This window comes from Tinamus guttatus, unplaced genomic scaffold, assembly GCF_059628265.1.
Source record: "Tinamus guttatus ecotype Peru unplaced genomic scaffold, ASM5962826v1 Tinamus_guttatus_pri_ptg000010l, whole genome shotgun sequence".
Classification (NCBI taxonomy): Eukaryota; Metazoa; Chordata; class Aves; order Tinamiformes; family Tinamidae; genus Tinamus; species Tinamus guttatus.
The window spans coordinates 1,129,938-1,157,714 of record NW_028288544.1 but is presented as its reverse complement, the minus strand read 5'-3'; the positions used below and the strand labels follow the sequence as shown (position 1 = coordinate 1,157,714).

At 41.9% G+C, this 27,777-nt stretch overlaps 1 protein-coding gene across 1 annotated transcript in view; it reads left to right on the top strand.

Annotated features, from left to right (window-relative positions):
* Positions 1 to 14,608: 14,608 nt before the first annotated feature.
* CDK19 (cyclin dependent kinase 19) overlaps positions 14,609 to 27,777 on the top strand; it is a 112,274-nt gene continuing 99,105 nt past the window's right edge. Inside the window, exon 1 of the mRNA XM_088522452.1 lies at positions 14,609 to 14,958. Within this exon, the coding sequence (XP_088378578.1) occupies positions 14,831 to 14,958 (128 nt within the window). The 5' untranslated portion in view covers positions 14,609 to 14,830. The remainder of the gene's footprint in view (positions 14,959 to 27,777) is intronic.

Below are 27,777 nucleotides of genomic sequence, written 5' to 3'. Positions count from 1 at the left end.
CTAAAATACATTTTTTAAATCTGTGCTTTGTAGTTTTCTCTCCCTACCATGAGTGTGGATTCTGTACAAGGCAGAATCCCTTATGTTTCTGGTTTACATGTGTTTCATATATGAGAACTTAAGCAGTTCCCTCTAAAATGCTGATAGGTGTTGTGAAAATGAAACATTTTTTTTCAGAGGAGAACAACAGTAACTTCACACCATGGCATACTGCTTCTGGGCCTGAAAAACACACCAGAAGGTGAAACTTCATGATGCAGATTTTGAATGATTAGCAGCGGATGAAGAAATTCAGGATGAAAAAGCTGCCTTAATGAAATGAAGAGGTGCTGGCCATGGCTGTCCATCAAAGACACACCAGCGTGGCAGTGGTTCTGACAACAGATAAGCAAATAGCACCTGTGGTCTAGAAGTTTGCAGTGCTAACCTCCTTCCAGACAGTGGGCTGGAAAACCCACAGTGAAGACAGTTTTCATGTGGGTCTGCAAGATCATTAAGTACGTCCTAATTTCCTGAGATTGTGCATTAGGGTGGTGCCTGGGGAACAGAGGAATTTGAAGCAGGGAATGACATAGTTGTGGTAGGGAAATAGATAAGGCACATCCACAGGCTGCATCCTCTGAATACAAATAAGCATATTTGCCCATGATGTAATCCTTGACTGATCAAGAAAGATATACAAGAATTACATCTTTGGGAAACACTGTTTTATTGTTTTTCTATTTTCTTTTCTTTTTTCTCTCTCTCTTTTTTTTAATCTGAAGCACAGTGGAACTCAGCCTTTGCCTCACACATGCAGAAATCAGAAAAATTCAGCACTTTTTTCAGCAAATGCAAGGAAACTTTAGATAACTTACTTAACATTCACAAGGAACTCATCCTGATTAAGCCTATTCTCAGTTAAATGAACATGTTACTGTTTCATGCTTTTAGTTCTGGTTTGGGTCTTCCCAGGCAATACCTCAGGGAATGGGAAAATTGTGGCAGTAGATTGGCAGGTTGAGTAGGCAAATGTCAGGTTAGTGACTATAGCCTTGTTTGGCTCAGGGAGTACAGGAGATCTCAGCAGTGTGGTGCTCTTGCTGATGGTCAGGTTTCTGATTATTGTCATTAGAAACAACAGTCAGTTTAAAACTAATTACATTCATTACTGAATTCTTGTTTCTTCGCTATGCTAGACTACAGAGAAAAGGCTGGCTGGCCTTTTAAAGAAAAGAAGCCATGTTTAAGCATTTCCACAGAGAGAAAAACATAAAGTAAAATGCAGCTGGACATCCTGGAGCTCCTGGCCCCTTTCCTTGCTGAACTCATCTTGACTCTTTGGGAATCCATATCTAAACCTACCTGGTTCTCAGAACTGGTGTCTCACCACAGTGATGAAGTTGTTCCACCTCAGGCGTGAGTTATTTGGAGGACTATGTTATTCAGGCAACACAAAAGCTGAGTTTGTACATCAGTTTAGGGGAGGAAATATGGGTAAATACGATAAAATTTAATACTTTGATTTGCGCAAGAGCAGGTAAGTTTTCATTCTGGATTAAATAAATAAATAAATAGAAAGCAACTCAATGCTATGATATCATTACGAAAGCTGACTAGTGACTCTGTGCAATCCCCTCCTATGGACTTTTGCTTGTAGTATCTTAATTAAAAGCACATAAATTCATGATGAACAGTCAGTTTCTCTGTATGTCCTAGGAAAATATCCAGTAAGCCCTTCTTTAGAGCTGCTCAACCATTCCTGTGTTTCAACACAGAAGTAAGAGCTACAAAATACCACTAACCTTGAGCAGGACCTTTGGTTTCTAGAATCACATGATTTTAAAAGAAAATGTAGCTTTTACACAGCTATCAGGTAATACAACAGAATTACTTGGACAGGATGGTCTCTTTCCATCCTACCAAAAGCTCTGAGTGAACTCAGATTAGCCGGGTGTTTTACAGTAGAGATTTGGGGAAAAAAAAAAAAAAAAAAAAAAAAAAACCCTACGCTGCAAAAAACTAATTCTGGCTTTTAACATGTATTTCCAAAATCAATTTTCTTACAATATAGGAGGCAATCAGAAAATAATTCAGCTATTGATTTCTCTAAAAGACACAGGGGCATTTGATGGAAAATACCAGTATAGAAAAAGCAATAGTATGTGTGATTATATTGGTTTCTAAGTTAGCAAAACAAACATGAAAATAACCAAGTATCATTTTTAGGACAAAAGCGATTAATTTTGCCATGTAATTGCAACAGATATAGGTAGAATATCAGAAACTTGAAATCACTCTGAAAACTTGTCTACACATACATAAAGCGCTCTGCTTCTTATGTTGTTTCAAAAATCAATAGAACCAACAAATTCTTTATTTTCTAGATTTCATGCTAAATTTCTCGAAACGCTCATGCAACACCTGAAGTTTGTCAGCATCATGACAGATTTCTATCCAACCCAGCCTCCAGCAGGGCGTCTTTCAAGCGGTGGAGAGATTTTTGTATACATTTGGCTTACTGCATGTTGGGGTGCACACTCTTCCAGGGTGTGCATCTCTCTACTTATGTGAAGCTTTCTGTGGGACTTCATGCAGATGTGTACAGGGTACTTGTGTCTTTCAGTAACACTGCTGATGAGATATTCTGCATTTTCTGAACAAAGGTACAGTGCCTTTTTTCAGTGTCAAGCAGGGGTCTCAGCAAGACGAAGTGAAGGCTCAGGGTTGCTGGTCCCTGGTGGGATAAAGCCCTCATGTTGGTCTGCTTGAACCTAGGCACTGAGAAACACTTCAGATATTCTGTGCCAGTGGTTGAGATCATCTGTTTGGAAAAAGCAAGTTGTACCACTCCCTTATTTTATATCAACACGCACGATGGTGCAAGGCATTCTCTGTTACACAAGAGTGTGCGGTGACAACCTGGGCTATGGCAGGCTCTGCAGCTGGAGCACCAAATGGGAGCAAACAGGTCAAGCTACCAAATGGGATATGTTGTTTTGTTAAACATTTTCTGAGAAAGGGTATATGCCAGTTTTCTTTTTGTCTTGAATTTTAAGAGGAAATGTTTTACGAGGATGATAGCTTTTTGCTTCAGGGCTGGTTTGTTTTCAGGATCCTTCTCATGTGTTTCTGATTCCTGAGCTGGGAAGAGATGCACATTTCCCATCAAACCCTCTCTTGTTATGCAAGGTTATTCTAAAGATAAAGCAGGACAGGCTAGTGCTAACCCCACAGACAAAGGAATTTTGGTTGAAATTTATGTTTAGTGTGCAGTTCATGTTTAGTGTGCATTTCTACAATTCATCCCTCCTCTGCAATCTGTTTAACCAATATCCCATCATTATCAGGAGATCAGCCACCTCTTTTGGGTACCTGTCAAAATGCTTCTCTTTCCTGGTAACCTGAATACTGGCTATAAAAGTTAGGTAGTCTGAAGTTTAAATATATTATCTTTCTTAGGATCCCACTTTTTTTTTTTTTTTAACTCTGTATCTGAATTATTTAAGTCAAAGAATAAATCTTCTTCCCTGCATATGCTAGGTGCCAAGCAGACTCTTTCTTTTTTTACACTGATTAGAGTTGGAATTTCAGAATGACTTAAAATCCTGTAACTGAGAAATCTGAGTTTGACATTTGCATGCAGAAATTGTCCCACTGAATAAATTATTGTTTTAGTTTGTTATAAGATTACAAAGAGGAAGCCTCCTACCAGGATCAGAGTGTTCAAACATTATCAGTGGCTTCACTGCAAAATATTTGAATTCCTAAGATGTGCAAAGTTCCTGTGTGAAGTTTTTACAGCTTTTACTGAGCATTAACCCCCTTCTGAAGTCTCTTATTCTGATGCTGCCCTTGGGAAGACTGTTTTCAGTTTAATTCTACTATATTATTTTAATTCTGTTAGGGACTTTGGTAGGCTGGCAGTTGCAGTATGGCACTTCTTGCCCAGCATGGTGCCATAGGCACAAGCGAGCGCCCACAGATGCGTTATTCATCTGTGCTGCTTCTCCAGGCCTGTGTTTATACAGACTTTTACAAGTCACTCCCTTCCGCAGAGATTTAGTGCCGAGGACTCTGCAGCTCAGGCGAGTTGAAAGGGAAGAGCAGGCCCTTATCACAGTACGGAAATGCGCAGATAGCTACGTGCTGAACTGCGCCTGAAGATAAAACTTCATTCTCCAGCTATAAAATTGTATAAAGTGCAATACTGCTCTCGATTGTGCCCGTAGCAGGAATGCACGAATAGGTAACACATCTGAAGGAGAATCAGAGCAGGCAAGCAGCCTCCTTGCTGTCTTGCCCCACTTAATGAACCAAAAGAGATTAGACAATTTTAATAATGTTATGTATGTATTTATGCTTTTGATATAGATTTGTGTGTTTTAATGACTTCTGAGTTGTTTTCTCAAGAATAGAGAAGGGGATTTTTTTTAAAAAAAGATATTCAGAAGTAGATAGTATACAGGATGCTGGGAATGAAATATGTTAATTCCAGAATATAGACATTAATTCTGATTGTTTTACTTGGTTTTGAGCTGTATTCTTTCAAATGTCACAAACGGATATTCAGCACCCTGGGCCACTGTGAGGGCTATGCACTCTGTGGGGCACATTTTCTGTAACAGAGCACAGGAGTAACACTCTAACATCTCACATCTATCTTGCCTTTCACAGCTATATTGCAACTTCCTTAGCCCCCGATCTGTAGTTTTTCCAGTGTTCTAGAACTACTTAAAAATTGGTACTATCTTACATGAAGGTATAATTTCAGATTAAGTAGAAATAGGTCTCGTGATATGTTCTATGTGAAAGACATAAAAAACAAAGATAAGATGTTCATCTTTCTCATTTCTTTATCAGCTTAGGAAGCTTCCTGCTGCAGATGGTGACAAACTAATTTATACTATTACAGCTTTTTTTTTTTAGGAATAGCACATCAGCAAAGAAAAGCACCTTTCCAATGCTATTAATATGCTTGCACAAAGGATACACCAGGTTAGCTGTGCTAATTCCCAAGCAATACAATAGGAATGGTGCAAGGTTTGCGTGCGGTTTCAATCTGCTTAGACGTGTTTGGCCATCAGCAGGGCAGAGGGGCTGCCACTTCCTTCCAAAAAGAGTGTTTTCCCTTGACCTGGAAGAGGTCAAGGGAATCTCATTGCTCGTCATCACCAAGGAGCAGGTCACGATACCCACACATGGTGGTGGTGCTGGAGGTGCCCGAGTGCTCCTGGGCTGGTGCCGGGCCCTGTCTTAGAGTTTGCCAGCCTGTTTTGGAGGAGGCCAGAGATCCCGTCACTCCTGGCAGAGCTGCAGGAGTTGTGGCCTTCTGCAGAGGTCGGTGAGGAAGAGGCAGGGAACCATAACAGTCCCAAGAGGAACAATCGCTGGCAAACTCCGTGGCCCAAGTGTACGGTCATAAAATAAACAGATGAAACCCGTTTTGAGTCAATAGAAGGAAACTGCAGACAAAACTGAAACTGAACTTGCTGAGTTAATATTGCTTGAATTAAATCTGCATAACTTCTCCATGTAGGAAAGCATTTCCCAAAAGGGATTTTGCCCTGCTGGAAAGTTCTGCGGCAGTTATGGCACAGCACTTAGATATGCCTTTATGCATGACCAGATTGAGCTGGGAAATTTAATTAGCCATATTCTGGGTACTTTCCTCCATCTGTTATCTGCATTTGCAACCTTGTTTCTCACATAGATGTGCAAAACTTCTCTACCAGCTCGTTTCTCCGTGTGAGCATATTATGTGCCCACCTATCTGACTGATTAGGAGCTCTAGGTGCTGCATGTTGTTTGCTCACCAGGCCTTGATCAAATTTACTCCTTTCTTGGTTCATCCCTAATTGGCATAGCTACCAGATTGCATTAAATTCTTCTTAGACGTCCTTTTTGATAGTAGATGGCTTTTTCTGCCATTTTAGCAATTTGACATATTTTCAATTAAGTCTTGAATTATTGACAGACAGAAACAAATTAATTTGTAATGCTCCTGAGTTCAGCTCATCTCTTTCCTCATTTCCAAGTCATATCAAGGTGAATTGGATGTTTGTCTTATTTTCCTCACTTTTAATGCATTATGGGAGCTACAGGAGGACATGCGCTCTCAATATTTAAGTGACATCAAGGGGAAGAGATTACACACAAAATAACGCATGCAATTTTAGTCAGACTTTTGCTTTCGAGCACGTATCATCTGTCACTTGCACTGCGCCAAAGCCAGTTCATTTCACGTCTGAGTTTAAGTCAGATACAGCCAAGGAGGTTGGTAAAAAAGGGACAGAAAGGCTGCTTCCCCATTGGCTTCATCCCACGAAACCAAGTAGCTTTCGGGTGCATCTGAACCTTGTCATGCCCCAGATTAGCAACCCTTGAGAAGTGTGGAAAGGATAATCTTTGGAGAGGTTCACCCACCCTTCCACATCCCATGCAGGGGGGCCCATGTTTTTCATCAAAAAAGAAGAATGGAGGTCTATGGCACTGTGTAAAACCAGGTCCTGACAACAAAGTACGATTTCATATGTTTGGAAAATGATGGCTTAATGCCTACCTGCTGGAGCAGAGACATTTAAGAAAAACTCTTGTTTCGGCTCTTGTAAAGCCATCCTGCTCTCTACTAATTCCAGTCTTAATCCTGATATATCAAAACAACAGCAGTTTTCCTCTGGGATGCCAATAAATGGCTTTGGGTAATTAAGAAAGTACAGAAAGGATTTTTTTTTCTGATATGATGGTAGAAGCAAATTCCGCAGTTATTAGTGTTATTGCCAAGTCACAGAGCTGTCATGATTATGAAGATGTCTCCTGAATATTCTAAGAATTAGAGAAATTCCTGAGACAAATATTCTGCTTCTTGAGGAACTTCTGTCCTCCAGCTTTATTTATAAACTATTGTATTATCCCAGACTGTAAACCTAAGGAAACAGGTCTTAGGTGGTAACACTATTTGCCTACCTATCTTGTCAAATCCCAGTAACATTTGAACCCATGAGTCAGTTTTGGTCGCATTGATGCAGAAATAGAAATCTTAAAAGATATGAAATCCCTACAAGTACCATGAAGCTTGAGAGGTGCGTAAAGGTAAGAGCATTTCCTTCCACTTACTACCTTGACCAGAAGGCTCAAAGGTTATTTGTTGTGTTTAGTTTTCTGGCAGCCAGCACATGCCTAGCTCAAAACCAACATCGTGTTGCTTCTCACCCAGCCGGTAGCTGGGAGACAGGAAGAGGGAGCTGTGGACACTGGGGGAAGGGAAGATTGATGATGAACGGGAGACGGAGCCATTGCAGTGGGAAAGGACAGAACCCAGGACACAGATCCGCGGAAGCCAGGGCTTCATTATTGCTATTTATTAGCAGCACAACTTGGTCTCTACCTGGGGATGACCTGAGTCAAATACAATGTACGAAATTAAACAGAATGAAGTGGTCTCAGTGCTTAGTACAGCCAGCCCAACAGTCACTATTTAAACAAATTTTCTTTTTATTAGTTTACCTTCTTTTCCATGTTCATCCAGTTCAACACAAACAATATTGAAGAACTACACAAGGCCAAACAAGCTGGTAACCTAGCAGCTAGTCTGCTGCTACTATTTATGTTATCACTGATATCAAAGCATATTTCAAGCATGTTTGTTCTATAACAAGCATGTTCAAGTTACAATTCCTCTTGCTTTGTGTTATACCAAAGAATCCATTTTAAGAGAAGGACTCGATAGCATATATGAAGAAGTTCTATTTGCACGAGTGACTATCATCTTGCAGTAATAAAATAATAACAATAAAACAACTTAATACTTCGAACTTCAAGCTTTCTGTCCAGGGTTATCGGGTAGCTTTCAGATAAACTTAGCCTTATAAAAGTCCCATTAAGGATGAATAAAAGTTACTGTTCCCACTTCATAGACATAAGAACTGAGGCACAAGTATAATGTAGTTTTCCTGTGATAATAATGCAGTTGGAAACAAACTTCGGGGTAAATAGTCTCCATTACATTATAACAGAAGCTCTTTTTGATTTAACCACTGTTTGAATTTCACAACCCTAAAACTTATGTCTCCTCACAGTTAAATTGTGATATAACAGAAAAAACATTTCTTCCCTTGCTTCTGCAGAACAGTCCTGTAAAGCTCAAATCTCTGCAGAATCCAAATTCCAACAACTCTTCAGAAGCCATGGGGTCAGCAGAGGAACCCATTTTGCCATACATTTACCTAATGATAGGAAAAGTAAATAAACAGAGGAAGATGTTGGTTTGGCTATGATGGCTTGTGTTATGCAGAACCAGAGAGAGCAGTTTCAGATTGATAAAGGACGAGGCAAGATGCAGGCTCAAGTGCCTGTGACTTACCTCCTCATGCTGTGGAAAGGGCTAACTCTGAGAAGTGATTTCACACGGCTGTTGAAAACCCCATTACTGTGGAGCAACAGGGTAATTCTGCCTTCAGCAACTCCACTTTGTTTGCTTTTTCTAACATCTGGATGTATAGATCATCCAGGAACCGCAGCTCCTGCACTGCCTGCACCTGTCCCAGGCTGCAGCTCTTGCAGAAGCCACACGCAAGCCCTGTGGGGTTTAGCATCTAGCTGTGCCTGCCTCTGTCGGGAGCAGAGTATGTTTGGGCTGGCTGCTTTGCCCAATAGGGGCTATTTTAAGTCTGTTAATACTTTTGAGATCCATACTGCCTTCTTGCTGGCTCCAGCAGACAGGAAAGAGAAAACGAGCTGTGACTTCTTCCACCCAATCTTCCTAGCAGGGATTTTGTTGTTTCCACATCCATAGTAGGAGATGGGAGCTGTGGCAAAGCAATTAGTAGAATCATAGAATCCTTAAGGTTGGAAGGGGCCTTTAGGGATCATCTAATCCAACCCCCCCTGCACACACAGGGTCACCTAGAGCACGTGGCACAGGACTGCGTCCAAGTGGGTTTTGAAGATCTCCAGAGAAGAAGATCACAACCTCTCTGGGCAGCCTGTTCCAGTGCTCTGTCACCCTCACTGTTAAGAATTTTTTCCTTAAGTTTCTGTGGAACTTTTGGTGCTTCAGTTTGTGGCCATTACCTCTAGTTCTATCGGTGGCCACCACTGAAAAGAGGCCAGCACCATCCTCCTCACTGCCTCCCTTGAGGTATTTATATTCACTGATTAGCCCAGTAAGATGCATCCCATTTCCCTCATTCTTTCTTATGTGCTTCCCTACCACAGGCTACAGGGACCCAAGGACACTTTATCCTTCAAAGAAACATTAGTGTGGGAGATGAAAGTACTTCAGCTTAGGTGCCTTAATTGAATACTTTCAATTGTATTAATTTTCCTGAGTGTCTGTGGGTAAAATTAGAGTAAGGGTAACGCAGAAGCTTGTGATAGGCTGACTGCAATTTGGCTGACTAAATTCTTTAGAATTGAGATGTTTATTGCTAGCAAAGCTAAGTGGGAGTTTTAGCAAGACTTTCACCCGAAAGATTTCTTAAAGATGGGGGAATACTTTGTCTTGTCTTGTGGATAGAACATCCGGTCACAAAGAAATAAAATAATATACGGCAATGGAGCTCCCTGTTCCTGCTCCCACTAGACCATCTGCCTATCTTTGGAAATGGAGCAGAGTTGCTCAACTTCTGCGGTGCAGGGAGCCGGCAGCCAACTCTGTCTTTTCCTATTTGGCTGTAAATACAGTCCTGGCATCTAGATAATTTAGGATTTTGCCATTAAGGCATGTATAGAGTTAAGAAATAATGAAATTAGAGTGGAAGCAAGAGAAACAGAATTTCACTGACGTATCATGGCTCTCAACATGAAAGTTATTCTTAGGTTTTCCTAAATCTAATTCCACCACAGTTCACAAAGCTCAACATCATTCACAGGCAGGGTGGAATTGCCCTGCCTGCCCAATCCGACCCTTACATTGCCTGCTTTTTGTTAATATCCCTTCTCAGCTTCTAGCACATAGAATTTGAGTGACACAGAATGTGAGCTGGAGGTTTCCACTGCAAAGAAGCAAAGCTTTCTTTGCTTCCAGTAATCTGCGCCTGGGGAACTGCTTGAACCTGAGGCGGTATCTTGTGTTTAAACACTGCTAATGTATTTGCATTCTGGGATTTTGCCATTTCGTATTTGTGAGGTACTTTGGTTATAAAACCCTGAATCTTATAAAAATCTGCTATATGGATTTTGAGGTGATCAGAACCGAATGCAGTATTGAAGCAGTGCTCCATAGCTTCAAGCAGTACTGTCAACATGCTTTATGCTTTGTTTTCTTTTTGTTTTCTTTCCTTCTTTTTTTTTAATACTTTTTTTTTTTTTGGTCCTAGTAACCTTCTGAGCACCGAATTCATCTTGGGATAACTATTCACAGAAACTCCCAGACTTTTTCCTGATATTTTAACTGTTTAGTCTTGCCATTCTGACAAGAGAAGGCAGGGAATATCTTTCATGGTTTTGTGAAAATTTTCTTTTTTTCAGAATAAAACACATGGTAAAAAGCTGTGCAGCCTGTCTGAGACCAGGATCTTGAAAAATGCTCAAGAAAAGCTGCGCAGGGTTTCTATTTTACTAGTATTTTGATTATGGCACTATAAAAACAAATATACTAAAAAAACTCAACAGAGTAAGCCAAATCATTATATCATGAGAGAAGTCAGGGTTCCTCTTATCTACTTCTAGCACGCTCTCTAGAAATACTGTATAATTTTGGCAGAGCACCTTAATTATATACTTTATTTTCCAAATCTATTACAAAAAAAAAAGATTAATACTTCTTACGATGTTTTGAAGTTAAATAATATAAATTATTCCAAAATTTAGAGTCTCACTGAGACTGATGTTTAATCTCGTATCTAGTTAAAGACTTTCTATTTGATCTCTATTAGAAATCCTCTGACATGCTGTCCCACCTTCTTTAGACTCTTCACACTCTCACACTAGTAAGTTTAAAAATTCCATATATATTTCTGCACTTTTGCGCACAGACTATTAGCTTTTCTCTCCTTCTGTAGAAATGATAATATAGACCATGTGAAGCCTCTACTCCTCCTGTTTTTTCCCTGTTCATATTTCCTTGGGCTTCTGAGATGCAAAAGATTCACGTCTTCTCTGTGTCAGATTGTTGATTAGAGCATTGGTAACAATGTCCAATTCTTCAGCTTTCAGTCTTGCTTGAAAAACTTTTCCTGTCCAGCAGCCCGGGCATTGCTTAGCCTTCAGTGAGTCAAAATTTTGAAAAAATGGTGACTCCGACAGGCGACAACCCTGCACCTTCAGCTAGGCTGCCAGACTAACACAAAAATCATGCTTGCAATCTGCAAGTCTGTCATTTTCTGTTTTCTTTGGTGGGGTTCTTCAGATTTTCTGTATCATCACAATCAACAAAGGATGGAGCATTACCTATTAAAAATGTTACATTCAAATGAACTTCACTTTTGACTAGGTTAGAAATTATGATCCTAAAATAGATTCAAAAGCTTAGGGGAATGGTAGAAATACTATCCGAACAAGCAGTCGCCATTTACATGGGAATACAATTTCTCAAAACAGGATCAGTGTTGACTTGGTTTTCAATACTGGAAATTCCCCAAACGAAAGAAATATAATCTGATTTTTTCCCCTCCCAACTTGAGGCAGGATCCTGCCATTTGTTACAACTTCAAGGAGATAAAAATGTGCCCATTGAGATTTTTTTAACCATGAATTGCTAAAACTTTTGCAATCTTCAAGTGAGAAGGCACTCTCATTCTTACTGACTCCTGACCTGGGATGAACCTAGGACTGCTAGGATAATTTTATACTTAAAATGGCTTTTATGCGACCAGCTTAAGAGCTCAGAACCCAGAAGCAGGGTTATGTCATGACAGAATGACTAGGAGCACATATAACATTCTGAGTTTTACTGCATTATATCAGTCGAACTTGTGTTTTTTGGTAGAGTGATAAAACTGAGTAACATTTATTTCTCTATGAATTATTAAACAGACACAAACCTCCCAAGGGCCCCAAACCTCCCAAAATAATCCAAAGTATACATTTTCTAGCCTGTTGCTGAGATGGTGAATTGCTAGATAAAAGTAAATAGTTTTATTTAACCAAGTTTATTTAACATAGTTTTATTTAACCAAGGTCGTTGTGGATTCAGATAAAGCATGCATTTAAGACTTAACAGCACACATTCTACATGAAATATTTTGAATACATTCTTTGCAAGGTTTGCAAATACAATAAGATGTATCTAGGATGATCAAATGAAAGGGTGGCCTATTTGATAAGGGTGATGAGAATGGCGTGGCTTGTTTAGTCCTGCAAAACAAAGGCTGTGAGGGGATGAGATTGCTGTCTATAAATACTTTTGGCAGGGAATGCACACAGGAGAGCAAGGCTACTTAAGGACAGTGTTTGCACAAGAGAAGAGGATAGATGCAGACTGGTCACAACAAAATGTAGGTTGGAAATTAAAGAAAAAGGCTTCCACTGTTAGAGAGGTTTCCTTTGGAGAGCCTCCTCCCTTCCAGGAGCAGTCAGGGGCAAAATGCTGACAAAACAACATCACCTTATGGAAGAAGTGGTAACAGGGCTAACTGCAGCACTTGGGAGCTGCGTATGAGCACAGGCTGGTTTGGAACTGAGCTGTCTTGACTTACAAACACCACCTAGCTCATCTTCCGTGATGGGGCGCACGCTTCAGCTGCCCTCATTCACTGATGCTGCAGACGCACAACAAAGTAGAGACACTCCGGTCATTCCATTGGCAGAAACGGAGAGGAAAAAGCAATGCTGTCAGAGACCAGGATGCAATGCAAAAGTACATTGTTTTGGTCAAAGATGGCAAAGGGAACTTTATACACTTTACGATTACCACCAGTCAAGATATTCCATATTCCTTGTGATCTTTAAGACTGGATTACTACATCTAGGTAACATAACCTGCAATATGGATGCACTTGTCTTTTTATGTCTATGTCCGTTCCTCCTTAGTGTTGGACTTGGTTATGAAGTGACTAAAGACTCTAGAGCTTTGCAAAAATTTAGATGCTTTATTCTTGATGAACACGTTTAATGTTGATGTTGAAAGATAAATGGTTCTCCAAGGTGGTTAGGAAATTTGCCAGCTCATAACCAGGACTTGTCCAGAAAGATCTGCATCTGCAACTGCAGATTTGTAGTTCTCTGGAAGATACTACTTGGGTAACAGAGTAATGAAGTTTTTTTTGAGAATTATAATTGTCAGATACCTGACACAAGAGGAAAGTCAAGTCACCTGCCATCTCCTGCAATCTCATTGCAATGATTATGCACCTTTTGCCATTGTTTGAGAAACAAACTTCTGGTCAGGACCTCATGACTTTGCTATGCACCAGAATCTTACTGCGCAGTTGACGCCTCTCTTTATCAGCAATGACAACTTCTCAACAGCTGGTCCACCCCTCCCATGCAACGTGTGTTACACATGGAAAAAACGTTTAGCAAACTAGCTAACGCTGGCTGTGAATGGAGATGGTTTCCTAACACACACGGTCTCCATCATTTACTCCCTTACCTTTCTCTAACTGCATTCACTTGTTCTGCTTATTATACACTGAGCACAAAAAGTAGGGACAACTTGCTGGTAGGAAAGGATATAACCTAGATGCTTGATTAGTTCTCTATGGCGCTTCCATAACACAAATGAGCCTGCACAGAGGAATGATCTTTCCACAAAGAAAACCCTGAGGGAGAAAAATATATTAAAGTGGAACTTTTAAATGCCTAAATGTTCCCATGATCTCAAAATGTCTAACAGGAACGTCAAAGTAGTTCCATATCACAAATCTACGTTTAGGGCTGCAGAGACAAACCTTTTTAGTTAGGCTACACAATCCTAAAACATAATTACTGGGAGAGGGATGGTCTTTGAAGGCAAATGCTGCAACCTGCCATACGATTAAAGATGAGTTGCCGCAGCAGCCACTCTGGGTTCCACGAAGATGTGTCCCGAGAGCTCCCGGGTAATTTCCAACTACACAGACGGCACCGCGGCCCAAGCTCCGACCCTACAGCCTAACGCGGCACCACTGCTACGCGTGGTCCAACGGCCGCCCCCGGCCCAACGGCCGCGGCAAGAGCCCCTTCAGACGGGCAGGAGCAGCCCCCCCCCGCCCCTCTCCGGGCTCGGCGGCGCCTCGAGGCCGCCCCCGGGCCGGAACCGGCACCGCCACCAGGACCCGGAGCAGCCCGCGCTGCCACGGCCGCGGGGGCCGCCGCTGGGGAGCTGCCGCCCGCGGCGGGGGCGGGGCCCCGCCGGCCAATCAGGAAGCGGCAGGGCGCCCGGGGGCGGGAGCAGCCCGTGAGTGGCAGCCGGCGGGATAAACAAGCGCGGCGCGCCCGGTGCGCGCTGCCGGTGGCGGCGGCGGCGCGGGGAGGGCGCGTGCGGCCCCCGGCGAGAGGCTCCGCGCGCGGCCGCCGCCTCTGCCCGGCAACACGAAGAGTCAGCAAGTTCCCAGCGGCCGCGGAAACGCTCTGCGTCTCCGGGGGCCCTAGTGCGCAGGCACGGCCTGTCCGGGAGCGGCGCGGAGCACGCCGGGAGCTGTAGTCCTCGCACGGCCGGGTTCCGCCCGCGGCGCCGGGGCCGGTGCAGGCAGCCGCACTACGACTCCCGGCAGCCCCCGCGCCGCGCCGCCAGGAGCCTAGTTGAAGCGGGTGGCGGCGGAGCTCACCCCCCTCCCCCCCCCGCCGAAAAGCCCCAAACCAAAACAAAAACAAACCGCCCCCCCCCACCTCCCCCGCGAACCCCCGGAGATGGCGGTGCCGGGAGGGGGCTGCGGGCGCCGGGGGTGCTGATCCGCCCGCCGCGTCCCTCCCCGCCCATGGGCGAGACATGGACTACGAGTTCAAATCCAAGCTGGCTGCCGAGCGCGAGCGGGTGGAGGATCTGTTCGAGTACGAGGGCTGCAAAGTGGGCAGAGGCACCTACGGGCACGTCTACAAGGCCCGCCGCAAGGACGGGTAAGGGCCGCGCCGGGCCCGCGGCCGCCGCCGGCCACTCGCACCGGCACCCCCTGTTCCCCTCCCCCCCCCCCCCGCGGCAACGGTCCCGGGCAACGGCCCCCCCCTCCGCCTCCCCCCAAAAAACACTTGGGTCTGAGGGCAGAGCTGGCCCCAGCCTGCTTGTAGCCCTTATGTGTGTATATATATATATGTGTATATATGTATATATGTGTGTGTGTACATATATGTGTGTGTATGTATATATATAATTTTAAGCTACAGGCAGTGCCAGGTGCGGCTGGTGTCAGGGGAGGGCTGAGGGAAAGTCAACCTCGCAGGTCCTGGCCTTGCCTTGCCCCTTTTCCCCCTCCTCTCTCCTCATTCGGTTATTTTTTCTCTTGCGCTCTCCAGGCTGCTGAAAATCCCCATCTCTTAGTGAGCTTGGTGGCCCACGCGAAGCGCGGGGTGGCCAGCGCAGGTCCCCGGCACGTGCGGCCTGGTGCGCCCCATGGGTGTGCGGTGTGGCACGTCACGGGCACTTTATTTTGTTTGGGTTTATTTTGTTTTGTTTTATTTTATTCACACCGTGTTCCTGATCACCCTTTTCACGTGACCGCGCTCGGGAGTGGTGGGAGCAGCGAGGCCCTGGCGGCGTTGGGGCAGGCGCTGGCTCCCCGCTTCGGCGCAACCCACGACGCGTCACAGCCTGAGGTGCCCCAAGCGCCATCCCCAGCGGCTCCCTGGGTGCAGCTCGTGTGCCTGTGGCCTGGCCCTTGCTCCCGTGGACTGGTTTTGCCGCAGGAGGCCGCGGAGATGCGCGGAGGTGCTGCCCGTTCTGCGTGTGGAAGCCGCGTGGCTGCTCGTGTCCGGAGGGGTCACCTAGGCACGAAGCCCACACGGTGCCACCTCGGCAGCTCTTGAGTTTCTTTCCTGATGAGAAGACAGCTGGTGGGATAGACACCCCATGGATGCCATTTTCCCTGCGCAGTGGGTTGGGAGAGCAATGGTTAGCTCAGGATTGCTCCGATGGTAAGCAGTGCCAGAGGAGCAATGCTGAGGTTTAAACAGGGTGCCTGTGCAGGTGCAGGGTGTAAATATAACCCTTCTTATTAGCGGGGTGGGAGGGGGTGGAAAGGAGCCATTACAGCGCTTTTTCAGTGTGGCACCTGAAGAGTACACATGCATAGACTTCTTTATAGGAATAAATATAGCATGCGGTAAAATTTTAAATGTAATTACAAATCTGAGCTTATAACTTTCTAAGAGAAAGCTGAAAAGTAGTTCCCTTTCATGCAGGGAATTGAGACTTTGAAAAGAAGTGACTGGTATGGGAAAAAGAGCAAACTTTTTTTTTTCTTTTTTCCTTTAAAGTTCTGAGAGTGGTTCATGGAATGCTGCTTTACATTAATAGAGAGGTCCGACTGTTTTTTTGGTAGGAGTAAATTGCATTTGCGTGTGTATCGAAAGTTTAAGCTCTGAGTTAGGAGGGTGTAGTATCAAAGTGATTAATAACGGAAAGGCAGCTCGTTAAGTCAGGTGGAGGACTGAACAGCATGAAACTGGAGCTCTGGTTCTGACTGCAGCTTGGTCGGCAACCTTAAGTATAATAAAGTCTGTTTAACTTTAAAAAGAAGCTTTAAAACTTTTCTGCATATTACAGCTGCCTCTGAGCCCTGTTAATTATATTTATGGGCTTAGTAGTTGTTTTTTTTAATATATAAGGATTTTGTTATTCCCATATAAGGATATATGGGAGGAAACTACAGAGCATGCATTAAGTTGATAAAGTATTTTCTGATGTTCTTTCTTGTAGTAAGTTTACAATTAGTATTTGTAAGAACAGAATAAAAAAATAATGTTGAGTTTACTGTTTTGCAAAATAGATTGTTTGATGTCTGTCCTTAACTTGCTTGCTGCATTTCTTTCATTTGGTAACAGAATTGATGCTGAGACAGAATTGATTTCTAACATTGATGTTAGTATCATAAGGGACATGTCTTCAAAATGCATGTAGTAATGCTACTGCTAGAATTGTAAGTGGGAAGTGAAAGTAAACATGGCAAAAGGGTAGCTAATGCGTCAGGAGTGGAGATAATCTAAAGGAGACCTTGAACTGTAGGGAAGCTACTGCTGATAAAAGGTAGGGGAAAGTTTCAGTAGGCAATCGGTTAGATTGAAGCGCGGTATAATGTGATGACACAGATAAATGCTGCACTTCAGTGGTTTTACTTCATAAAGCATGGAAGTGGGTTAATCCTCCTTTTTTGTTTTTCTTCTTTTTATGACATCAGTGAGTTCAACTCAAGTACATTTCTGCAGCTTCAGGAACTTAGTTATATATAGGGTATGAACAAGTTGGAAAAATTCAGAGTGGTCTCAGTCATTAAAATGGAGTTCCCTATGCAAAAAGTTAGCTAAAGTAAGTCTCTGGGGAGGAGGATCTTCAGGCTCAGCTCTTCACTGAGGGGTCCTTAATGAGAGAGGGAGGCTGTTTTCCAGTGCTGGCGATAGAAATCCAGCAGTGATGCATATTTATATTGTGGTGATCACCGGGGGATTTTGATGCTCATGCAAAGGAATTCTTCTCTTGCAGATCATAGAGACTCTTTAAATATTTCAAATTTGCAAAGCATTCTTATATAATCAGGAAAGATTCTGGCTACTTGCTTCTTATAGTCAATTTGCAGCCTCAAGAGGCTGTGGGCAATAAGAACCTTTTAGCTCTGCAGAATTTCCACTGAGAGCTTGTCACTTCATGTTTCAAAAACTTGGCATGTAAACTTTATGAAATAGTAAAATGTGTTTATATGGAGTTCAGCAAGCTGTTTGAGAAAATGCTTATATAAAAAAAAAAGTGGTTGCATTGCTTAGGTCTCGGTGAATGTCTTGGGCATAAAAGCAATTTTTAGACATAGTAACAACTACTTTGGCTTTTTCAGCCTTGAGCAGAATATCATTCAGGCAAATTTCTAGGGAGCTGACTGATTTCTGTGGAAGTTAAGTTTTAAAAGTTTTTTCTTGTTTTATATTTTTTCTTTCTTTTTCTTAATAGGTAGTCAGGTTTGAACAATGCTGGTCCGACATTTGCATCCACCAAATGAGCATATTTTTAAAGATGTTGAGCACCTGCAGTTCCATTTTCTTTGATAGTGTTTGTGTGGTCTGATCAGGTCTAGAAGTGTTGCCTGCCTTACGCATCTAACTAAATTAGGCACCTGGGTTTGGAAATTTTTCATTAATATTTTCCTAGCCCAGGAGGGCTGGAAAATACGCTTTTATATAAACTGGTGTTTTATTTCAGCATATGCAAAATGGGACCAAATGCTTTGAAGAGCAAAATAATAGCAATTTAGTTGTCAATAGTAAATATTTAGTTCTTTATGTAGCTGGAAAATCTGTTACGATTTTTCTGTATATGTTGTGCCTCAAAACATCTTGTTGACTTTGCTAATTTTTTTTTTTGGAGGCTTGATCATCTTGTCTAATAAATCAAAATGTGCAATTTTCCTAGTCGTGATTGTTTCATGCTTAGTTTCATGTCTTGCCTCTCCTCATTACATTCCTTGCTGTATCTCTGCTTGCGGTTTGTGCCACAACAGTGTACTTAGTTTTGGTTGACTTCGTACCTCTTTATGGGTGTGATGGGAGGCAATTTTCAGGATGAAGTGAGGGCTGGAATCTCTCTTTTCTGTCATATGTTCCTGACTTATTTCCTTTCTCTGTTCAGGAGAGATCAGTCTTTCAGCTGAGACCATAAATGAGTATTTCTGTTTTCGTCATGGTGCTTGATTACCTGTAAGAGGATGTTGGGACAAGTCAGCAAGCTGAAAAGATGAGGAACTTGTAGGGATAGTGAGATTCCTAAGTTCCCTAAGCTAGGAAACGGGCTGTTTGGCTCCTAGGTCTGTAGTACCAATAGCAGATGCAAGACCTGTAAAAGCTGATGTTGATCCTGCCCATTTGGTGTGAATTAAGTCTAAGTTACTTCTACTTCCGTCTATCTTTAAACAAACATAGCTGAGCAGGCTGCTTTCTTTCACATCACTCTGTAGATATGTTATTCCTCCTTGGCTCATTACTTGTGCTTGGGCAGCATAGGTTATTAAAATAAAATTACGAACTGGTTAATGTAGTGTATGAGTTGAATGAATAGCATAGATTTAAGTGAATTTTTTTTTTCATAGATGAAAGTGATGTCTTCCTGATTCTTTCCCCGCCCCAATTGAGGAGACCCATAAGCCTGTAACTAAAGAGGAGTCTGTTTTTCTCTTCTACGTGACGTTGAATAAAAGCCTTAATGTGAAGTCCTGAACGCAGGTCTGAAGTGCTTATAGCCTCCACGTCTGCAGAAGAGTGGAGGGAAAGCTAGGAAAAGGGCTAGGAAGAGAAAGATTGATGAGTCTTACTTGTTTATAGCAGAAGTGAGGGAATGCTCATAAAGGATAATGATAAAGGGGAAACCAGAATGCTGTGAGGCACAACCTGGAAAATCAGGTTTTCTACTGGTGAGACTCACAGCGGCTGGGGTTTGTTCTGCTGGTCTAGTTGTGCTGTTCAGAGGTTGCATCTAGTCACATTCGTGATTGAAATCACTGTGATGGTAGAAACCTTGCCCATGCCTGTCCTGCCCATAAGCTGTTTATTCTGTTAAAGAACAGGTATGTTAATATAGCAATAGCTTGTTTGCAGTTCTCCCCAGCTTGTTGTTCAGAGCTGAAATTTCTCAGGTAACACAGCACATGTACAAGAGGAAGCTAAACTTACATTTGAGTCCACTTAAAGTTGCAAGTGAACTGGGGTAGAGGTGCATGAAAACACAGGGAAATGAATATGTGCCCTGCAAGGTGCATGTCCTGCAGTCACATTTGCTCTTAGAGAGGCGGCAGAGATCATGCTCTTGAACGTGAAGCTGGAGTATTACATACCAATGCAAGTATATACTTGCAACATATTTTGGTTTTTAACATGATATTTGTTTAAAACCTGTTCTTTACTGGCATTGTCTGTGTTAGGCTTTTTTTAAAAAAAAGCTGTCAGTTGTAGTTGCTGTTTGCTCAAGCAATTTCGTGTCAGGCTGAAGCGCAGAAGTGTTGACTTAATTTGGAAAGTGTTTTGTTTGGTCCTGAACAATTACCTTCCTGTGCAGCAAAATCTCTATGAACTTAATGTGAAAAGCTGAATTTTACTTTTCACAGGGTATTGTCTTCGGCTTTTTTCTTTTCTTTTTTTTTTCTTTTTTCTCCCCTTAATGATTTTTTTCTTTATCTGAGTGAAGGTAGAAGGCTAAAAGCGATCAGTAGAAAACTCTCAATAGCTAAGTAAATTAAAACACTGGGTTTGCATGCAAATTCCCCCCAAATTTGTTAGTACTGAGTGCTCTTAATATTTGTGAGAAGAAGCCTGAGATAACACTTGGATGAAAACCCCTAAATTAGGAAGCAATTGTAAGTATTTTGTAACTGTGCCCTGGCGCAAGCTGGTGGTGCAGGCACCATGTGGCTCGGCCTCCTGCCCAAGAAGGCAGGCAAGGGCAGGTGAGGGATCCCTGCTGCTTCCCATGGGTGCTCGTGCAGGGTCTTTCCAAGAGCTACTTGGTACTTTTACTTCTTCGGAAGCTGCACAGCAGCCAGATGTGCTTCATCTTCTCCCATGGCAGGCACTGAGGGATAGAGGTGGTGGCAGGAGATTGAGGAAGAAATGATATGAGTGTGGGTGGCTAATAAGCCAAGGAGGAAAATCTTTCAGGATTTAATGTTTGCTTTTGGATGAGACGAGAATAAGTTTCCTGTTTCAGGATGGAGCAGTTAAAAAAAAAAAAGAAAAAAATCCAATAATGCTGCAGGCAAAAGAAGCGAGATCCTGAGGAGGAAGAGGTTCCCCTCTGCATCCCTCTTGGTAAGATAAGCAAATAAGGTAGAGCTAGGGCAGGAGTTCAGAACTCCTTCAGTGCTTCTCATAGAAACTATTTGCTGGAGAAATTTACTATCTAGGCATATTGCAGGGTCGTGTTGTCCAATCCATTGCATTGTAGGCAGAGGTGCTGTTAAGTTTCTTTCATAAATTTACTTTCAAGATGAATGTTATCACATGCATGATATGTAGGTGTTTTTTAATCAAAAAAAAAAAAAAGAAAGTGCTGTGATTCAGAGCGGTACAGTTTTATAAGCACATGCAACTGGAATTTCTCTGGAACATCCCGAGCAAATTTCACACAGTAAATTTTCCCATATCTTTTGAAAATACCTCTTGGAAGAGTGGATGACTTTTCCAAGGCCTTAGTCAAACTCATGATTTAGACTGGGGTCAGAGGGACTTATGTATTTCTCTTCCTTTAGCTAATGTGTTCCAGCTTGTAAAATAAGATTACCCTTATGTCCGTACGCTGCTGCTTCAGTTACAGCTGAGGAGGTAGTATAGCCCACGTGAATACTATGTAGGAAGGGATTTTTACAAGAAGAGATTGTCGGCTCTTATGTTCTACTTTCCAAGAAGTGTCTTTTCTTGAGCTTTGTCTCCAGCATTGGAGAACTGACACAGGCTGCATATTTCAGTCTCTTTTGCTGAAACAAAGTATGAGAACTTGAAAAGATTTATTTGTTTCAATAACAGTGTGCTCGCCTGAAGGAATCCTGAAACCAGTCCAGGACAACTGCTTTTAGAACAAATTGTCTAACTCAGCATGTGACTTGAGGAAATAAAGAACAATTTCTACTTGTATAGCAAATACAGAAACTTTGTTGGTTTGAATTGACTTAGGAGTGAAATATATCTAAGTAATTTAGGTTTATAAAAGACCTCCCAACTCTGGGGACTGTGCCTTATATGCATCATTTAACTGCAAGTTAGATGACTGACAGATAAAAATGTTAGTTGGTATTAGTCCGATTGCTTATTATATGTAGATTATTATACCTTTTGTGAACTTTGGTTGTCTCAACAGATTCAAGAAGAAAGAGAAAGCTCTGGAATCAGTCAAATGGTATCAAAAATCTTGTGATGGTCTTTAAATCGATAGTTACTTTGGTATGTACTTGTGATGGTCTTTAAATTGATGTTACTTCGGTTTTGAACTTTTGCTCCCATAAACTGGGCCTCACAAGTGTTTGTTATTGTTGTTGCTTTTCATTCCCTGCTGACTTAAGATGCTATTGATTTCCTTTTAGATTCAAGTAAAAGTAAGCGTTATAGGCAATCGATTTGGAAGCAGAAGCTAGATGATCTGAAATGGAAACTACAGCCAGGGCTAGAATGTCTTGACAGAGGCTCCTTTTGCTGTTTCGAAGCAATATATCTGGTTTCCTTGTGCATGAGCTGCAGGAAAGGTCAATCCTCAGGTGGCCAGAAGTTATTCTGCCTATTCCGTCCCTCCTCCCCATCCCTGGCCTAACCAGAGCACTCGGGAGCAGTCGCACGGGTAATGCTGGGACGGTCTGTTCAGACTGTGTTTGTCCTTGACCCTCCTACCTCTTTGGTTTGTCACAGACTCCACGTGCCCTAAAGGAGTGTGCTCTTTGAGGGCTGCTCGTGCACTAAATTCTAGCAGTGTGAGATTAGCTGCTTGACTCCTAACGGGACTCTTTGGAGGTAAGCTTCTTGTCTCCAAGAATCTATGAATTCTGCATGTTCAAACGTGCCTAGACCAAATTCTCACCTGTCTCATAATCCTTGCATGGATTTCCACAGATTCATGCTAAGATTTAGCACTCAAAAATGCCTCTTGCTTTGCGTTTGTTATCTTTAGTGCAGCTGATGGTGGACTTTGGTCTGTGTCTTTGAAACTGTGTTTGAGGAAAGGAACAATTTGTCTATGAGTGGTTGCTGCCTATTCAAGGGCATTAGAGACCTCAAAGTTAACTTTATGTTCATACCTTTGACTAAAACCAGTCATCCCAGAGGACAGTCACTTGTTCCTTTGCCCAGTTCTGTCATGCTCCAAATGAGAAACACAGACAGACAAATTATCAAATTTACTTTGTCCTTCAGATCAACCAAAAGACCATTAAAAGTCGAGTGCCATTTATTCTACCTTTAGCTCAAGTTCAGTGATTGGTGGGGGAAAAAAAAGTGCGAGCATGAAGCTTTACCCAAACTTTGCTCCTCAGCTGCTGGAGCAGTGAAGAGCCTCCTCTCACTTTTGCAGTTCAGCAAAAACAGAATCTGACTAAAGTTTCCAGGAAAGGATATGTTTGCTGCCTTAAGACCTTGCTTGTGGGAAAGTAATAAGACATCCTTAGTCAGCAGTTGAAATAAAGATGTCTGTAACTGTTTGAAATTCTGATTTGCTGACACTGAAGCAGGGAATGAAATGACGGTGCTCCATTAGCAATGGTGAGGTTTCCACTCTGGCATGAATTCAGTCGGACCTCACGGTGACTATGTAGACTTTTGTTCCCATTCTTGTATCTTAAATGAGGGTGTTTTTCAACTCCTCAACTTTTCAGCTGTAGGAAATCTACTCTGTCTCATTCTGCCCATACACTGCTGTTATTTGAAACTTGGCATTTTCATAGTAGTGTCTCACTTATCCAAGCAGTGGCAATTGGTCAGGCACCAGAAAGAGGGACATTATGCACATCAAACTGGTCACAGCTGGGCTGCTTATTTAGAGTATATTTTTGCAGTATGCATTTAGGACCTATACTTAGGAAATGGCTAAAAACCAGACAACTAATGTTATTGGCATTTAACATTCCCGTGTTAGTCACAAACATTCTTCTTCTATGTGATTTTATGAAACAAAAAGGCAGATTCTTTTTGCCTTAGTCTAAAGGACTGTGCATCTGTGGCTTTGGTATATAATTCACTGCTGAATCTTGTTATGCCTTTATTGTGTAGTTGTTTTCTCCCTCCTTACAGCTGTTCCTTATTTTGAGGTAACAAATCCTTACATATAGATTGCCTTCTGAAAGGGATGCATTTCCTAAATCTGTTCATTATCTGTAATCAAGCCTGTCCATAAAGAAATAAGATCAGATGCAGCTCCATCCTTTGCTTTAGTGTAGCAAATGAGGGAAGAATTTGTCTGGTGTGGCAGAATAATCTTGCAGTTCTCAAAGTTTAATATAGGCTCTTCAGTTTTTACCTTTATAAAGAGGCTGCCAAGTCTGTTTATGTCAATCCTTCATAAAGGAGAGCTACTCCGTGGTTCTTGGGCACCCAAGTGTTTTGGAGCCAGCCTGATTTTAGCAGTGGCAGCAGCCATGGCTGGTTGAGGTCTCTGTGAATCTTCATGAGTAGATTTGCAATGACAGTGGCACGGACTGAAGTCATGCTCCGTTTTCTTACAAATAAGAAGTTTTGTTCTAGCAGTGTGAAGGCTAAAATTTAGCTAACCTGATTTCCAGCGGTCCGTTGCTACTGAGATGTTCAAAGCCTGCCTGTGGTTGGGACTGTGAGATGGCCTGAGGCCATTGTCGGCAATTGGGAAGTACCTGTGCTGTAAAGATTTGCCTTTGGTTTTCTGAAATAGACGTTACGGGAAAGGAGGAAGAGGATATGCTTAGATTACATCTAATGGTGCTGGAATTGTTCCAGCCTTATGCTGCTGTTAATATGAGACCTCTATTCCCCAGCCTAATCAAATTATAGTTATGGCATAGAAAATCAGGCATCGGTGCTCGGATTCACACTTTTGTCCTGTATTAATCATCTAATGTCTTTTTTTCTTCATATGTAAGGATCACATATGGCAGGCATTGTGAAGATAAGTATTTTGGTTTTTTTGTTAAAGTTATTTGTGAGTCAGGCTTTAGCTGTGTGTTTTCTTCTGAGTTCATATGCTGGTTTACAGCAGAACTATCTCTTACAGGTATACCTAAATATATTCTATAAATAGTGAAACAAAATCATGCTGCAGTTGTGGTTCAAATAGAGTAACTGTGATAACATGGAGTGTCTATTCATGGCAGATGCTGGGGTGCTTTTGGCATGAGCCCCTGGGCATGGCCAGAACGTGTCGGGTTTTGCAGCTGGCTGAGCAGCATGTAGTAGTTCTCTGATGTTTTGCATGTAATGGGGGCAATGCAAGTTGGACTTAAAAAAAAAAAAAAAAAAAAAAAAATCTGTTGTAATCAGTTGCTCTATTTTTGAATGGCTCTGCTAGCTTATAAACATAACTTGTTTTATGTGCCACACTTACAGTAGTGCTAATTTTAGAACGCTAGTTTCAGTAAACAGCACTAAGAAGTTCTCTGTCTCTTGGCACCTTTTCTTGAGTATTAAAAAAAAGAAAAAAAAAAGTGTGGTTTTGGAGTTCCTGGATTGCGTTATGAAGCCCGAGTTTTCGTTATTTTGAGCATGCATTTTTGCAAGTACCTGACATTGACAAGTCCATGCAATTCCTGGAATACGAACTAGCAAGCTGTGATTAAAACTGTTATGTGCTGGGGGGTGTAACTTCTAAAATTGCGTAAACTTTTAAGAGAGAGAACCTTAAGAAGAGCTTAGTAGATTGTAAAGCTGATGATCTGTGTAGCATTCGGGCCCATTGTAAAAGTTAAGATTATAAGGAACTTTGTGAGATAAAGGATTCAGTAACACGCTATAAAGTATAACAGACTCTTTCTGTTCTGCAGATTGTGTCCTTGTCTCATTCTTGGAGAAGCAACTTTTGCTCTGTAATTCTTTTTATTTTGCATAGTAAAGAGTGTGTCTTGTTGGGCGTGCATTTATGGTCTTTTCCTTTCTTTGTTGCACAGTTTTACTTGGAGTTGTAGGTCCAGAGGAGATAGTCATTTTTTTTTTAAATGTATATCTTTATATATTTTTTCCCTCCCTCGAGCTTCCTACCTTAATATGCACTGAGGTAGAGATTGAGCTCTGTTTTATGAGATTGCCTTATAAAAATTGGCTGAAGTGTATTTATTTTTTGTTAAACTCTTGCCTTTTGACCCAAAGGTGTTTGGTCTAGTAGTGCAGCTACTATATGTGAAAGGCACAAATTATTTGCATTCCCTAGCGAAAACCAAGAAGCTTGTATGTCACTAAACCATAGTACTCTAAAGCAGAGTTTTGTTTAAAAAAAAAAATCACCTAATAATATTACTTGATAGAACAGTATCTCTGGGAGAAACTTTTTCAACCATCTAGAAGACATGGTAACATGTAATTTCTTCTGCAACCTTTTTTGGCCCTGGCGTTAGTTTCATAGTAGAAGTAGAGTCTGCATTTCCTTTCCATTTCACTGATGCCTTGTGTTAAATAAAATCTCCAAAAAACAGATTGGTCTCCACTACTTGCCACCTTTGAGCCCATGTTTATGGGTATTTGGGTGTTACAGTATTTTCTTCTTAGTTTCCCAGAAAATATTTCTGCTGGTTTGTGCTTTGCTATTCCCTTTGTAATTTCTAGCTATAGGTTGCTTTATAAAGGCTATTAAACCTGTTTGAATACTTTGAAGAACATTGTTTCCTATAGCCATCTATTAAAAGTAAAGGGGGAAAAAATGAGGACTTGTTCAGCACCCACAGGTGCTGCCAATGTTTTTTTTTTTTTTTTTTTTTTTTTTTGCTGATGGCTTATAATTACTTTCCTGAATTCATTTGGGGGGAGGGGGGGAAGGGGAGGCTTAAATAAACTTGGCATATTTTTATATAAGAACTACTTTTTTTTTATTCCACGAATGACTGTTGTTTAAACTGCTGAACGCAGGACAGCTTTTGATGCATTTTTGTTGCTCTATTTGGTTTTGCTCTTTAACCTTCTCAGAAACTACTTCAGATTTTGAAGGCCATTGTGAGCACTGATGTCCCTGGTGTGAATATGCTATATTGCTAAAAATGAAATTACTACTGAAATTATTAGACAACGTGGAATAGACCATATTGTAAACCCTTCTCAGTTATGGCCCAAGTAGTCCCATGCATTTGTTTCTTGCTTCTTTTGCTCATCAGAGCTATAGTTTAGACATAAAACCAAGGAGCTTCTGAGGTGACAGAACGAGGTAGAAGTTTGGTGGAAGCAGCTGTTCCAACCTGTAGCTCTTGGGATGCCCTGAACCAAGAAGCCTCCAGTTTCTGGGGGGCGTTACAGGTACCTTTTGCAGGCAGTTTTCAGCCTTTTGACCTTTTCAGCAGTTTGCCTATGTTAACCAGCACTGAGTAGGACTGATTCACTGGCTGTGCCCTGGGAACAGTTGATATCTATGCTTAAATAGTGCATGGGGTTTTCCAGTTAATTTCTTGGTGTGCTTCGGTCTCACGGTTTTGACTTCACTTGAGGGGAGTGAAAGGGGCTTGTAACTCTCTCTGCTGATCTCTTGCTCGCTGCCAAGCTTAATGCTGTGTGTCAGCATTAAACAACTTGATTTGAGCGTAGCAAGCTCAAATTCTCTATCGTCCTCCTGTTACGGGCTACGGGACTGTATTCGCCTTTGAGGGACTCTCGGCTCCAATTTTCCCAGTTCTGTCTTACAGAATTGCGATAACTGTTTAACTCTTGAGTGCTGTTTGCAAGGGTGGACTGGGGGCTTTTCCACTGGTCTTGAAAGATTTTATTGTGCGTTTTCAGAAAATTACTGGAGTGATTTTAGTCTCTGAATTAACTGATACAGTAGTTGCTCCTTTTGCACCTGTGCAGTTTTCTGGGAGTTTTCCTTGACGTGGATAACTAATTATGAATTGGATATGTATATTAAATTAGAGGTGAATTCTTGAACTCATTCTCAAAAGTCTAAAATTGAATAATTTGGATAAAACAATAGTTTGAGCCATGCAGAAACTTCAAGTCTTTCTAGTTACTCTTACAGTCTTCAGAAAGTTGTTGCTAAGTGTTCACTGGCTTTTTTATAAAATGGCTCCTATGAGGGAAGTACTCTGAAGTACAACGACAATAGTTGAA